Source organism: Mesoplodon densirostris, chromosome 3 (genome assembly GCF_025265405.1).
Source record: "Mesoplodon densirostris isolate mMesDen1 chromosome 3, mMesDen1 primary haplotype, whole genome shotgun sequence".
Taxonomy (NCBI): Eukaryota; Metazoa; Chordata; class Mammalia; order Artiodactyla; family Ziphiidae; genus Mesoplodon; species Mesoplodon densirostris.
In genome coordinates this window covers 61,141,950-61,157,228 of record NC_082663.1, presented here as the reverse complement: position 1 = coordinate 61,157,228, position 15,279 = coordinate 61,141,950, and the positions used below count along the sequence as shown (strand labels likewise).

Genomic DNA, 15,279 nt, shown 5'->3' with positions numbered 1-15,279 from the left:
TTTCACTGGTGAATTCTACCAAATATTTAAAGGATAACATCAAGTCTATACCATCTCTTCCAGAAAACAGAAGAGGAGGAAGCACTTCCCAACACATCTTATGAGATCAGCATTTCCTTGATTCTAAAACCAAAGACATTACAAGAATAGAAAGCTATAAACAAATATCCCTCAACAACATAGATTCAAAACTCCTCAAACATTATCAAATCGAATCCAGTCATATATAAAAAGTATAATACACCATAACCATGTGGGGTTTATCCTGACAATGCAAAACTGGTTCCAGATTTGAAAATCAATCAATGTAATCTACTATATTAGTAGTCTAAAAAAGAAAAACTACATGATCATTTAAATTGATGAAGAAAAAGCATTTTAAAAAATTCAACATCGGGCTTCCCGTGTGGCGCAGTGGTTAAGAACCTGCCTGCCAACGCAGGGAACACGGGTTCGAGCCCTGGTCCGGGAAGATCCCACATGCTGCAGAGCAACTAAGCACGTGCGCCACAGCTACTAAGCCTGTGCTCTAGAGCCCGCGAGCCACAACTACTGAAACCCGCGCGCCTAGAGCCCGTGCTCCGCAACAAGAGAAGCCACCGCAATGAGAAGCCCCCGTTCACCGCAACGAAAAGTAGCCCCCACTTTCCACAACTAGAGAAAGCCCGCGTGCAGCAACAAAGACCCATGCAGCCAAAAATAAATAAATAAATTTATAAGGAAAAAAAAAAAAAGAAACTGGTGCTCTGCCCGCAAGGCTGGTCTTCAGGAAATGAGGCCATCCCACCTATCCAACTTGGAGGGTGTGCTCGTTAAGAGACTCGACGTCATTCTCAACCTTGAAGACACTTAAACAGCGTCCCTGAGTTTATGCTATAAACCCCCAAGGCATAGATGATCCCCTCCGTGCTTTAAAAACTTAAAGCACAGAAAGATTAAGTGACTTACTTAAAGTCACACAATAAATCAGTGAATGCGTCAGGCTATAGGAGATAACAGCACATAAAACTCTTTCCGGGGCTTCCCTGGTGGCGCAGTGGTTGAGAGTCCGCCTGCCGATGTAGGGCACACGGGTTCGTACCCCGGTCCGGGAGGATCCCACATGCCGCGGAGCGGCTGGGCCCGTGAGCCATGGCCGCTGAGCCTGTGCGTCCGGAGCCTGTGCTCCGCAACGGGAGAGGCCACAACAGTGAGAGGCCTGCGTACAGCAAAAAAAAACAAAACAAAAACTCTTTCCTTATTTGTAAAAGGACTTAATCATTTCTTGAAAAATCCTTTTCCTTAATTTGAAAGGGTAACACTTTCCTTCCACCCACAGCGCAGGGTTTATCGGAAATAAAACGTCTTGAGAAATGTGAGTCAAAACTTGGGTGGGGGTGGATCCCAAAGCTGAAAACTAGCCCTCAGAGGGCACGGGGATGAGGATGCGCTCGGGTCCCTTCCCGTCGCGGCCCGAGCGCTGCAGCCACACTGCTCAACCAGCTCCCCGCGCCCGCGCGGCGCCGCCAGCGCCGGCGTCTCCAGGCCTTGTTCCCAGACTCACGGAACTCGTGCTCGGCCGCCGCCTCCTCGCGCGCGCGGACGCTCTTGCTTCGGGATCCGCGCCAGGCGTCTCCAGGGCCGGGCCGCCGCGCCCCTCAGGCCCTCCCGCAACCCTTTGGCGGCCGCAGCCTCGCCGAGCAGCAGCCCCCTTGCCGCTTCCCTGCGCACCGGGGCGCGCCGACCCGGCTCTATGTCCGATCCCGAGGCCCCCAGGCCCCCGAGGCCGCTCTCGGCTGCGGGCGCTTCTACGCGCGGCTCGCCCCGGGTCTCCAGCCCTGGCTGGGCGGAGTCGCCTTCAGGTGTGGCGTGATGTGGTTGGGTTCACGCGAGGCAAAACGTTCTGAGAAAACTCCCGGCGTACACTGAGGCCGTTCTTCGTACAGTTGGGAGAAGTGTCGAGGTTGGCTTGATAACCAACACTATCGGAACTTAAGTATTGAATAATTTTTAAATGGCCGTCCAGAATTTTCTCTAGAATAAAGTAAGACTCGATAGCCTCTCTGAAGATGGAAAACCTTGGTACCCCATTTTAATGCAGTGGTAACCTACTGGACTCCCCATCTTGGGTTTTATTTCTTTCTTAGTGGTTTATAAAATAAAGAATTGATGAAGTATAGTAAACTATTCTGGGCAATCGTGTGCCTACCTAAAATTCTAATAATATGGAAGAAAAGTAGAATATTGAAGGACAACCTGGATATCTCCATTGAATCCCTAGTACATAAGCACTGTGTTTGATGGATTACAAACAAATAAAACCATGGCACATCTCATGCCTGTGGATGGGTTCAGAAGTTAAATTCGAAGTTGAGCATATTCTAGGAGTGAAAAAAAAATTAAGCCCTAATAAAATAGAATTAGATCTGACCCCAGAACTGACCCACCTTTTTGGTACACACAGACGGATATGAGTGATGTTAGGAAAGCATTGTCTATAAAAATGCACAAAATGGTTTAGAGAAGGGAAGGATACTGATGAAAGCTGAGAAATAAATTGGAAGGCCAGAGATTAGGCAACTGTTGAGGATTTGACAAAAGGAATAGAAAGAAGTGGATATTTTCAACAGGCCCTACAAGGGTAGACAGAATTCAGTAACAGATATGGGTTCAGGTGAGGTTGTGTGTATAGTATGTATATACACACATATATATATATGGTGTATGCACATCTATGCATATGTATATGTAGGTATATATAGGTTTGAAATCATAACAAACTTAAGAGACCGCGATTACAAGGAAAGTGTGAAAACTATTTGCCTCTGAATTATCTTCTGTCTCCCTGAGCCTTTTGTAGACAGCATTAGAAAATAAATTACCTCACACTTGTAAGGGGAGCAGTCCAATATACGATTTAATAAATGGAATCATGTTTTCAATACTCACCATAATATCATTTGAGTTTTTCTTAAACAACTGTTAATCCAATTATGTATTACAAAGCAAAAGTGATTATCCCTTAATGATTCAACAAAAGACCAGCTTTTGCTTCAGGGGTATAAACACCACATCTCTGTGATGTTCACTAGAGCCCTACCAGCACCAGGTATGCTCAAATGTATTACTGCTTTTCAAAATGGGACATTACTGGGACTTCACTGGTGGTCCAGTGGTTAAGACTCCACCCTTCCACTGCAGGGGGCACAGGTTCAATCCCTGGTTGGGGAACTAAGATGTCACGTACCACAAGGCATGGCCAAAAAAAAAAGGGGACATTACTTATGAAAAAAAAAAAAAAGCAGGCACCAGGTGTGATTTTCAAAATGGAATATTTCCTCAAAAATCATTTTTTTTAGCCCTAGGTTAATAGTCATATTTTGAGCCTTTTTCCAAATATTTCCAAGCTACCCCAAAAGAACACAGTAATAAAACATTTATAAAGCAAGCAATTACCCAATAAAGGGAAAGAAGTACAATTCTCTCTTTCCAGAATGCCCATCCTTAGTGCCCAGCTTGAGTGCAGCCATCTACGTCGGCCACCCTGTCTTCACAGAGAAAATTAGCATGACAGTAATAGACACCAGTCTTTGGGCAAACATTATTTATTCATTTATGGGTCAACAAATGATAGTTAACACCTACTGAGTGCCAGGCTTTACACTTCACACTTATAATTCAGAGATCAGTGAAAGACAGTCCAGCATCTCTAGCAGCCTACAACCTAGAAGGGAGAGACCGCAGCAAAGCCACAACAAAGAATGTTTCAGTGTCTTCATAGAGAAACAGGAGCACAAAGGAGTGACTAATCAGTTTTCCTAGGGGACAGAGACCGTTTCTTGAAGGTGGTCCTTGGGATGAGTTGAAAGATGAATAGCTGTGTATGGTTACTGTGTATGGAGAGGGCAAAGGGGCATTCAGGAAGCACATTCTGGGCAGAGGGAGCAACTGAGCATGACACCAGAAGGGAGAAATAGCTTAGTTAATTCAGGAAACTGCAAGCTATGCAGTGTGACTTGACTGGGCTTGAATGCCAAGCCAGTATTTGGTGTGCACCATGAACACTGATTTTTGGGAACTCGCTTGTGCTGGCACCCAAGAGCCAATTGTTAAATTTTCAGGAACTTTGTGAACTGGTTGACATCGTGTCAATAGCTTGAAATCTGTCATGGTATTTGCACCATAGAAATCATCATACGCTGAAAATCAGTCCCCTTCTCAGCTCTCATTGATCCTGGACAGAGTTGAGAGCTTTGAAATCTTTTTTTGTTTTGTTTCTAATACGAGTGACGTTATGAAAACATTATGGCTAATGTGCAAAAAATGCACAAAATGGTTTAGAGCAGGAGAAGCTGTGAAATCAGTTGGAAGGTCAGAGTTTAGGCACTATTTATTAAATAGTAAATACTTTTTGTACTGAGTTGTCTAAAATGTTCATACCCAGGCCAATACTACTCTATTAGTGTATGTTATTAATTACTACAGCTTTATAATGAATCTTGCTATGTAATAGGGCCTGTCCTGCTACCTTATTATTCTTGGGCCTTTGCTCTTCCATATAAAATTTACGATCTACTTAACAACTTCCAAGAAAAACCATAAGAAGTTTTGTTTTGAATTTTATTGAACTTATAGAATAATTAGGAGAGAGTTATCTTTAAGATAGTTATTCTTCCTATTCATAAATAGGATTATTCTTTTAATTAACTCAGACTGCTTGTCTTTCAATAATATTTTGTAGTTCCTGAGTACTTGCACCTATTTTTTTTTTTTTTTTTTTTTGCCGTATGCGGGCCTCTCACTGTTGCGGCCTTTCCCGTTGCGGAGCACAGGCTCCGGACGCGCAGGCTCAGCGGCCATGGCTCACAGGCCCAGCCGCTCCGCGGCATGTGGGATCTTCCCGGACCGGGGCACGAACCCGTGTCCCCTACATCGGCAGGCGGACTCTCAACCACTGCACCACCGGGGAAGCCCTGATTTTTTTTTTTTTTTTTTTAAGACACTGATTGGGTCTCTGTAATTCACAGCTGAAGTAAAATTCTGAAGTGATACAGAAAGCAGGGTGCTGAAAATAACAAAATCTAATATACAGAATTGGCTTAGTGTTTGAGGGAGGGGCTTTGAGGAGTGGCGATATATATCACAGGTTGGGAAGCTGGTGACTTGTTTGGAGATGATAAAATATTTGGTCAAATTGTCAACTTTGGCAATTTGACTTTGGAGAGCAGACCAAATGCTGATTGAGGCTGTAGCATTAGGGGAAACATTAGGAGAAAAACTTAAAATGTTGTCATGGGATGACTCTTTCTTGCTGTGTTCAGCAAAGTCCTAGCAGAGAGAAATGTACTTTTTCTCTGTTGAAGCTAGTAGCCTGCAGAGATGAAGGAGAACATCACCTTACTAAGGAAAGCGGTTCCTGCCATTTTTTTTGTTTTACTCTTTATCATGATATAGGTCACATATGAACAAGAATCTATAAAATACATACATACAGTTTAAATAATATTTTTAAAATAAACATCCATGCAGTCACCACCCAAGACAATAGAAGACTGTCAGCATCCCAGCAGTTCCATGTGCCATTTCTCAATCACATTCCCTCTTCTCCCCCCACAGAGGAAGTCATTATTCTAACTTTGGGGACAATAATATACTTGCTTCTCTTAATAATTTGATCTCATATGAATACATCCTTAAAGCAATATACACTGTTTTGAACTATATAAATGGAATCATGCTGATGGCATCCTTCTATGATTTGCTTCTTTTGCTCCACATTATGTTTGTGATATTCATCCACCTTCTGATTAGCTATTTCCTTCATTTTCACCACTGTGTAGAATTCTTTTGTTTGAATCTACATGAATATACAATGGTAGAATCTAACCATTCTACCAGTGCTGAATATTTGGTTTATTTCCATTTTTTGGCTATTACAGTGCTGCTATGAGCATTCTTGCACATGCTTCCTAAAAAACATGTTCAATAGTTTTCCCAAGACATTGTATCAGTTATGGCTCTGGCAGGAAAAAAATTGTATTTTGAGATGACTTTTAAGAAAGGGACCATTTACAAAGTTGTGGACAGGGTGTGGGGAAACCACAAAAGATAGGGCAGCACCTCAGGACTAATAAGGGCAAGGCTCTGATGCCACCCCTAGGATGAAGGGGTGAGGGCAAGGAAAGGATTATCAGAACCTGGAGAGAAAGCAGAAAATGACATATGAAGAAGTTGTGACCTTTCATCAAGGGACTTAACCAGCTTGACATGATTCCTCAAAAAGGTATATGAGGGAATAAACAACTTCACCTTCTTTCCTCCCTGAAACCTTCTGCAGTGGCTGCCCGCTGCCATGATGCCTCACTGAACTTAAAGCAGGGTGGAGGGCACAGAGTAAAATCAGGAGGGCAAATGGAAGATAACCAGCAAAAGCGTATATTTAGGAGTGCAGTTGCTGGGGTGTTGAGTGTGCACATCTTCAGAGTTACTGAAGAAGGACAAACCGTTTTCCAAAGAGATTGTTTTCAAATAAGAGTTGATATTGCTCCATATCATCACCAAAACTTAATATCATTGGATCCTTTCATTTTTGTGAATCTGGGAAAGGTATTATAATACCTCTTTGTGGTTTTTTTTTTTTTTTCATTTCCCTATAACTAAAATGGCTGAGGATGTTTTCATGTTTCTTGGCCATTTGGATTTCTTTCTATGTAAAGTGCCATCTAAAGACTTGTCCAAATTTCTATTGGCTGTCTTTTTCTTAATGATTCATAGGAATCATTTATATATTCTGGATTATATATATACTGGATACTAGTATTTTGCCAATTATATGTGTTGCAAATATGTTCTCCCAGGTGGTTCCCTATATTCTGACTCTCTAAATAGGTAAGATTATAGGTGCTTATTCTTTGTGGTTTTGTTGTATTTTCTTTTAATGCCCCCAAACAAAATTATAATAAAAAGAAAATGAGTTGGATTATTAGATAAAACAGAAAAGGATGTGGAGAAAATTCTGGGCAAAGAAAATAAGAGTGAAAGCAACAGAGGTGGGAAAAGAGTGGAAAAGTAAGGAAACCATTTCTACTGGCTAAGATTAAACATTTAAAATTTCATTTTAAATTTTTATTAAATATTACTAAATGATAACATTCAATTAAATGAATCATCTAAGTGAAAATAATTTTAGTATTCACTCTAATGTTGAAAACACAATAAAAATGAACTTGAAACAAGATAGGATAGAAAAGAACAAATATGGTGCTATCTACTTTTCAATACATTAAATCACTGCTTCATTGAAGTTAATTTTGTAGAGAATTAATGTAAGTAAATCACACAATCAAGAAGCGTAGCTCTACAACTAGGTATTAACCATAGCGTATAATAATATTAGGCATGAAATTGGTATGTTAATAAACTAAGCCTAATTTTAAATCATCTAGTAATTTAAAGTCAAATTACCACTTTGGCCAAAGGTTGTGTGAGATTCTAATTTACGCTGTTCCTAAAACATTGTCTTTATACATTTAGGTAATGAGCTATAAAATATGAAAAGAAACAAAAATATTAGAACAAAAGATTCAGTTCCTTAAAGCCGTAATAGAAAATGGGTTCCATCTTCATGTTTCAATTAAATAATTGTTTTTTTGATAAAAACTCCTCTATTGATAGCACAAAAATATTTGGAACTACTTAAGCTAACTACTGTTAAGCTGTCTTCTTTCGCGAATGTTAATGAAAACATGATAGAAATATAACTAAGATAAATGAGGTGTTTTAACACACATTAATTGCACACTTTTGAATTGCACATTCTTCTCCAGAAGGTCATAATAAAAATGAAGTGAGTGTACAATTTATCCTTTTTTACAGATTTGTGTAAAGTACAAATATAACTGTCAAGAAATGAAATATTGCTGTTTAAAAGTCCTAGATAAGAAAATAATTACCATGAATCTTAGACTAAATGTTTTTTTTAAGTGAACCAAGTGCTTATTCATTAGATAAAGAAAATTTTAAATTAAAAAAAATCAAATGAATAATCATATTTTAAACAAAAATTCTTTTAACACAGCAAATAATACTGTGACATTATTTCCCTGAAGGTAACAAAACCACTCATGCTAGTTCTGCTAAGCTAATACTCTTCATAGAACTTAAGATAAGTATTCATTATGAATGTTCATGAGGTATCTGAAGATACTAGGAGCTAAAATATAATTATACAAAGTTGTAGAAGATACTAAGATCAAACATAGCAGTCCAGTGCAAACAAAGTGGTTAAGTGCTAAAAAATTCTTATGCTAAAATAGGTTTATCTGAACTTCTGAGAGCCCTTATAAATGTAAGTTTTTATATTCACTATAAAACATAATAGGGCTTCCCTGGTGGCGCAGTGGTTGGGAGTCCGCCTGCCGATGCAGGGGACACAGGTTTGTGCCCCAGTCTGGCAGGATCCCACAGGCCACGGAGCGGCTGGGCCCGTGAGCCATGGCCGCTGAGCCTGCGCATCCAGAGCCTGTGCTCCGCAATGGGAGAGGCCACAATGGTGAGAGGCCTGTGTACCGCAAAAAAAAACAAAAACAAAGAAACCCCAAAAACATAATAAAGAAAGAAATCACTTCCTGATCCCATTCCTAACTTCTCATTTTAAAATTATCTCTAACAGGACTGATTTCCAATCGAAGTATAATGGAAGTGGAATTCTCATTGTTATCAAAAAAAGATACAGAAGTAAATTAGTATATATTCCAAATTCATATAAAGGAAATGTCATTTGGGGAGGGCTTATTGCACTTGCCTTTCACTCAATGAATCTGTAAGCCTGGAATGAGGAAGAATACATTCATTGATTATAAAATAACAAGTTTCAATAAAAAATTAATGATAAAATGTTCAACGTTCATTTAAAAAATATATCAAGGGTGTGTCTGGGACTGTTTGGTTTTGTTTTCTTTGACGCCGAGTGCTTTGTCATCAGTCCTGGCCTGGAATAAAAAAGAACATGCAAGTAAAATGCATGAAGAACTACAAAACAAAAAACTATAAAATAATAAAATGCATGAAGAGATTTAAAAAATTGTTTATGCAAATAATTGATTTTAAAACTTTTACTTAATGATTTCTAAAAGCAAATTTTAACATTTCTTAAAAATCAGACCTCAAAATATAACAATTTCATAGCCAGCTTTATTAAAACTCAAATTAGCCATACCTGTTTGCTTTTGTCCCAATCTTCTGTACTTTGCCTGAGTTATCTTTAGAGGGAAGAAATTCCACAATGAATAACATGAAATAATTAAAAAGCTTTCTAAAAATTTAAAGAGTTAAGGTTGACTGATTAAAGATAATAAAAACTTCCTTAGTACTACATTGTTCGAATTTATATATACCAGAAACTAATGTATAGCATAATTTCTTTGTAATTTATTTGTTTCATTAGTATTACAGCTGATTTTGAAGTTGGGTTAGAGTCGGAACTACCAAAAAACAAGTTAAAGAGGCTTTTTGGCTATATAATTATAGTTAAGTCACCACTGTGCCTTGGCAAGTGTTCTCTGAAGGAATTTCTGTATTGATTAGATCACTCAGCTCCCTAAACCTTTGAGTTCATTCTGTGCTAAATCAAGCCCAAACCAGAGGTTTCCCAAAATTTAAAATCTAATGTCTTCAGCTAATTCTAACCCACCGTTAAGGTAACTAACATTTTCCTAAATGGCAGCGTACATGAACTATCCCTTTCAAGGTATATGTTTCAGATTTAACAATAATCTCAATTTTAATAAAACATTCCTAGAAAATCAAGTTCTTTAAAATAACTGTAAACTCACCAGTACTTGTGGTGCTTTCTTTGGGTTGGTTAACTGGATTAACCTTATCCTTTCTCAGTTCCTGGATAATGCCTTTATTTAAGCAAACATCTACATGCACGTTGAATAGGGTAAGATCTGAAGTCTTTTGTTCTAGGTTACAAACAGGACAAACGAGGACTTGGTCACTGATCACTTCATATAAATAAGGTTGTAGGGGCTCTTTCCTTCTTAATGACGCACCATCTTCATTTTCCAGTGAAACAGTGCAACAATTCTGAGGACAGTGTTCCACGTTAAATGATTTGCTTGGAAGACTAGAACATTCCTCTTTGCTGTGCTTATTACTTAGCGCACCTACACCTTCTGTATTAGATGGATTACCAGTAGTCTCTGCCAACGCTACAGAATCTACTGATGTGATCTCTGTATTCTTCTGATGAGTTTCATAATCCTGCTTCTCACAGACAGAAACAGAATCATGTACATTTTCTTTCTCGTTCACTTCTGTAGAGGAAGCATGTGAACGTGAGGACATTTTAGAGTTTCCACTGATGGAAGGTCCATCAAGACACGCATCTACGTGTTTATTAAAGGCTTCCAGACTGATGCTTCCTTGCTCCCTGAAGCAAACAGGACAGGTAAATATATGACAGTTATCTAAATTCTCCAATGTTTCTAAATTCTCACTCATCCTCTTCTTTAAAACTTGGAAGGATTGTGATGTCTGTAAACTTTGTTTATCTACAGTTTCACATTTAAATGTGTCCTGGTAGCTCCAATTCCTTTCAGATCGTTTTTTATCAAAGAAACTCTTCTTATGAGACATTTCTAGAGGTTTTAGAAACTGATCTTTGTCAGCTTTCTCTAGTATACATCTGGTGGCTGACAGGGCTTGGTTTCCAGGCTGTAAGAAGCCAATAATGCTCCTTTGTTGGTGTTTCTTCTCCTCTTCATTGGGAAAACCAGAGAGCCGCACCCCTAAATTAAACCAACCATAATTAATCCATTTCAAATTCAATAGAGACATTTTGCATAATACTATTATAACATATATGAAAAAGGCTGTTTAGCCAAAAATAATAAGCAACACTGTATTTTCTGAATTAAAGGATGCTTTTTCAAAGGTGGTATTATGAGTGGAAATTAACTTTCTTTATAAAGCTGGGTATACTAAATAGTAAGTATCTACTGGAGTTAGCATGATTATATAGGTCTTTCAGTTAATACCTGACACGTGATACCATTAAATATCGAGTAACTAATTGGAGTCAATTGCATAGCTTTTTTAGCTCCCTTTTTTGCAATAGGCACTATTTTTTAGAGCAATTTTAGGTTCTCAGCAAAGTTGAGTAGCAAGTACAGAGAGTTCCCATATACTATCTGCCCCACACATGCACTCCTCCTCCACTATCAACATCCTACACCAGAGTGGTACATTTGTTACAATCAATGAACCTATACTGACACGACATTATTACTCAAAGTTCATAGCTTACATTAGGGTTCACTCTTGATGTTGTACATTCTATGGGTTTTGACAAACGTACAATGACATGTATCCACCATTAGAGCATCATACAGAATAGTTTCACTGCCCTAAAAATCCTCTGTGCTCTGCCTATTCCTCCCTCCCCCCACCCCTGACACCACTGATCTTTTTAGTATCTCCATAGTTTTGCCTTTTCCAGAATGTCATACGTTGGAATCATACAGGATGTAGCTTTTTCAGATTGGCTTCTTTCAGTTAATAATATATAAGTTTCCTCCATGTCTTTTCACGGCTTGACAGCTCATTTCTTTTCTTCTCCCCCACCCTCTACTCCAATAGCTCATTTCTTTTATGTGCTGAATAATATTCTGTTGTCTAGACGTACCACAATTTCCATTCACCTACTACTGGAGGACATCTTGGCTGCTTCCAAGTTTTGGCAATTATAAATAAAGCTGCTATTAACATCCACTCTTTAGCTCTTTTAGTTAACACACTTTATTCAAATTGACTTCAGTGTGTGCTATTTTTCATATGTGAAAGTATGGCTAATGACTCATTCTTAGCAGTAAAGTTGGCATTTGGAGTGCTTATCCCTAAACATTCTCTCACTCGTTCACTTTGGAAACATGGTTCGTTTGTCTTTTTTTACCACGTGATGGCTAGAAATGTGGTTTTATAGTGCCACAATCCGTTATCTGTAATTCTGAAATCCAAAAAGCTCTGAAAATTGTAAGCAACAAATGGTAATTGATGACAAGATCGGTGTGAGACTATTTAGAGTCTTTACAACTCAGTGTGAATATTTTTTTGTTTTGCTACAGAAATAATAATGTGTTTGATCATGAAGTGCTGCTTCAGGTCCCAAAGGAGTATTATATAATATACTCAATATGCACTGAACTTGCTTTCTAAAATCTGAAAAGTTTAAAATTTTGAAAGATATCTAACCCCAAGGATTTCAGTAAGTAGTAAGGAAAAGAATGACTTTAACTGGTTCTTACTGGAATTAAACTAATGATTGTGGCTTCACATGCATCAGGTCCTAAGAATCAAGAAAAATGGTAGTAGCGTAAGTACAACTTCCTAAACAGATTTAAGAAATAAAATGGAGGTGAGAATATTTCCCAAGTTGATTCCATGGAAAAGTCTAGCAGATTTAAGGAAAAACAAGTATAGAAAACTCATACCCATAAGTCTTAATCTCAAGGGATGTGGAAAATCAGCATCAATTTCTGTTCTTAGCAATTCTTTAGCAATAGCAAATATTTCTTCTGCAGTAGAAACAACAGATGAAACTGTAGATGCACGAGTTTTTACTTCAAAATTCACATTCTTTAGCTTAATGGTAACGGTTCTACCCTGTAACAAGCAGAATACATTATTATATATGGCTCTTTAACTTCCAGAAAAAAGTTATTTTACAGGTTAGAAAAATTCAGAAAGGTCTCTTGTGTACACAGACTACGGAAGTATTATTTATTTATTTATTTATTATTTACAAAAAAACATGGTAATGTGGAGCTTTTGTAGGAGGAGGAGGAGTTCTTGCCCTACCCTCTGTGCCTAAACAAAACACTAATGAAAGACAGCAAAAACAAACACAATTTTGGCTTATGTTATAAAATAATGACTCAATCTTTAATGGTCTAGGGGCTGATCATAGAGTTTTTGTATCCACACTCCCTTCCCTATGTTTGTCAACTGCATCATATAATAGTTTCTATATAAGAGAAATTTCTAGGAAGGAAGAACTCCAATGACACACTAGTTGACAGGTCTTATAACGGCAAAATACTAAACTTACAATTTTAATTCTTTGGGGTTGAGATCATTCAATGTTAAAGATCAACATTCATTAAATAAAGACCCTAAAACAGTGCCTGATGTATATTAAATGGCAATAAATATCAACTATTACAATTACAAAAAAAACATGGTAATGAAAATTGTCATAAAGAATAACTGAAATCCATAAGTAATCTAAAAATCCCATTTTAGTCAGTAATTATTACTTCCCTCCCCAACTGACTTTTTATAAAAGACTTTCATATAAAGGGCAAAGTTAATTGATTACTTTTCTTTTTACTGAATCCTTTTTTGAGGTTAATTCAGTACCTAAAAAGATAGGGGAAAAAATCTGAAGAGACTTCATTGAAAAGATCTTCTGGACAGCTCACACTTATTGTGTGCCTACTATATGCTAGATATTATGTTAAATTTATGTTAGAACTCCTTTACAGTTATTGCTTAATGGATACAGAGTTTCACTTTGGGATAATGAAAAAGTTCTGGACATCAAAAGTGTCGATGGTTGTACAATCTGAATGTACTTAATGCCACTAAAATGTATACTTAGAAAGTTAAAACAGTAAATTTTGTTATCTATATTTTGCTACCTCCTGGAGGTTGTGAGAGTAGGTTAGGCTTATTGACTTACTTCCAAAGAACAGAGTATGGAAAGGGAAAAATAGTAATTTCACAGTGGAGAAGCCTAGCAAATACAACTTTAACCAAGTGAGGATGGTTATTCTCACCTGTAATATCATGTGGCTATCATATACCTTGATGGGATGTGATGAGAAGGAGACTTCATTTCTGTGGTATTCTTTCTAAAAACCTATAACCCTGGTCTAATCATAAGAAAGTCATCAGACAAACCCAGATTGGAAGACATTCTGCAGTATACCTGGCTAGTATCCCTCAAGACTGTCAAGGTCATGAAAAACAAGGAAATATGGAGAAACTGTCACAGACTAGAGGAAACTGGGAAGACATGAAAACTAAATGCAATGTGGTTCCCTGGACTAAACCCTGGAACAAAGAGAAGAAGGACATGAATGGAAAAAAAAAGGTAAAACAAAAATACTGTCTGGATTTAGTTAACAGAAATGTGTTAGTATCAGTTTCTTAGTTTTGCAAATGTACTATGATAATATAAGATGTTAATAATGAGGGAAACTGGGTATACTGGAAATTTCGATATTATCCTTGTAACTATTCTATAAACCGGAAATGATTCTAAAATTAAAAGCTTACTTAAAAAAATTTTTAAAAAGAACTCTCTATATATTTAAGGTATAACAGAGAAGGATTATAAGAAAATAGTCATGAGATATCCCTTTCTTTGTAATAACTTTTTATTGCTTTTGTATTATACTTTGTAATAACTCTACCTCTGTTTTGAGAATGTTGGAAAAATACTAAACATGGATTGTTGTGAGTGAAGATTATAAAATACAAAGTTCAAAGCCTTCCAGGTTTTGTTCTCCATGTGTTAAGCAACCTGGATTAAGGCCTTGAAACAAAATGCCTATTCCAGAAGGTCAATGTCTACCTGACAATGACATTAAAGGAAAATTGGAAAGGCATTTATAACAAGCACAGTTCTAGGGAAATCCTTCCCTATCCCTTATTCTTTACTGCCAGTATAACTCTGATTTTGAACTTATTCAAATGTACTCCCAAGGTAATATAAACTTCTCTGGAATTATACTGGAATCACTCCAGCCTCATAAGTTGCTTCTCATAAAATGACCTCATCATAGGCCTCAGATAAGGGTCAAAATTCAATTTGTCTCTATTGAAGACAAGAACTCTCTTTTCTGACACATCCCAATTTGTATTTAAATGCAAAATCTAACTCTTGGTTTAAGGTAGCTTTTTATTATTAAAAATTTAGAAAACTAAGAACACTGCATAAAAATAAAGTACCTTAAGTCCTTCTTTCTGCAGATCTTGAGCAAGTTCACTGCAAAGTTCTTGGCACAAGCTGTACTGTTCTTCTGCTTTACTTATCTCACTGAATGTCCTAGAAAGGCAAGAATGATTTTGGTGCACAAAGTAAACTACAATTCAGTATATTTTAGAAATGATATAGTACATGTAAATGGCCTAGCATTAAGTTATATTTTCTACATTACAGAATAAAGTTTTCAGATGAACTAAGATATGATTAAGTAAAAACATCCAAGATCTTCTTAAATAATGGAAGAT

At 37.4% G+C, this 15,279-nt stretch overlaps 2 protein-coding genes across 2 annotated transcripts in view; both read right to left on the bottom strand.

Annotated features, from left to right (window-relative positions):
• ANKDD1B (ankyrin repeat and death domain containing 1B) overlaps positions 1 to 3,236 on the bottom strand; it is a 54,733-nt gene extending 51,497 nt beyond the window's left edge. Inside the window, 2 exon segments of the mRNA XM_060094363.1 lie at positions 1,544 to 1,835; positions 3,227 to 3,236. Coding sequence (XP_059950346.1) covers positions 1,544 to 1,835; positions 3,227 to 3,236 — 302 coding nt within the window.
• A 3,987-nt stretch (positions 3,237 to 7,223) lies between these two features.
• Positions 7,224 to 15,279, bottom strand: part of POLK (DNA polymerase kappa) — a 68,141-nt gene continuing 60,085 nt past the window's right edge. The window contains exons 11-15 of the mRNA XM_060093056.1: positions 14,998 to 15,094; positions 12,474 to 12,645; positions 9,813 to 10,772; positions 9,197 to 9,239; positions 7,224 to 8,969 (exon numbers count right to left, since the gene is read on the bottom strand). Coding sequence (XP_059949039.1) covers positions 8,885 to 8,969; positions 9,197 to 9,239; positions 9,813 to 10,772; positions 12,474 to 12,645; positions 14,998 to 15,094 — 1,357 coding nt within the window. The 3' untranslated portion in view covers positions 7,224 to 8,884. The remainder of the gene's footprint in view (positions 8,970 to 9,196; positions 9,240 to 9,812; positions 10,773 to 12,473; positions 12,646 to 14,997; positions 15,095 to 15,279) is intronic.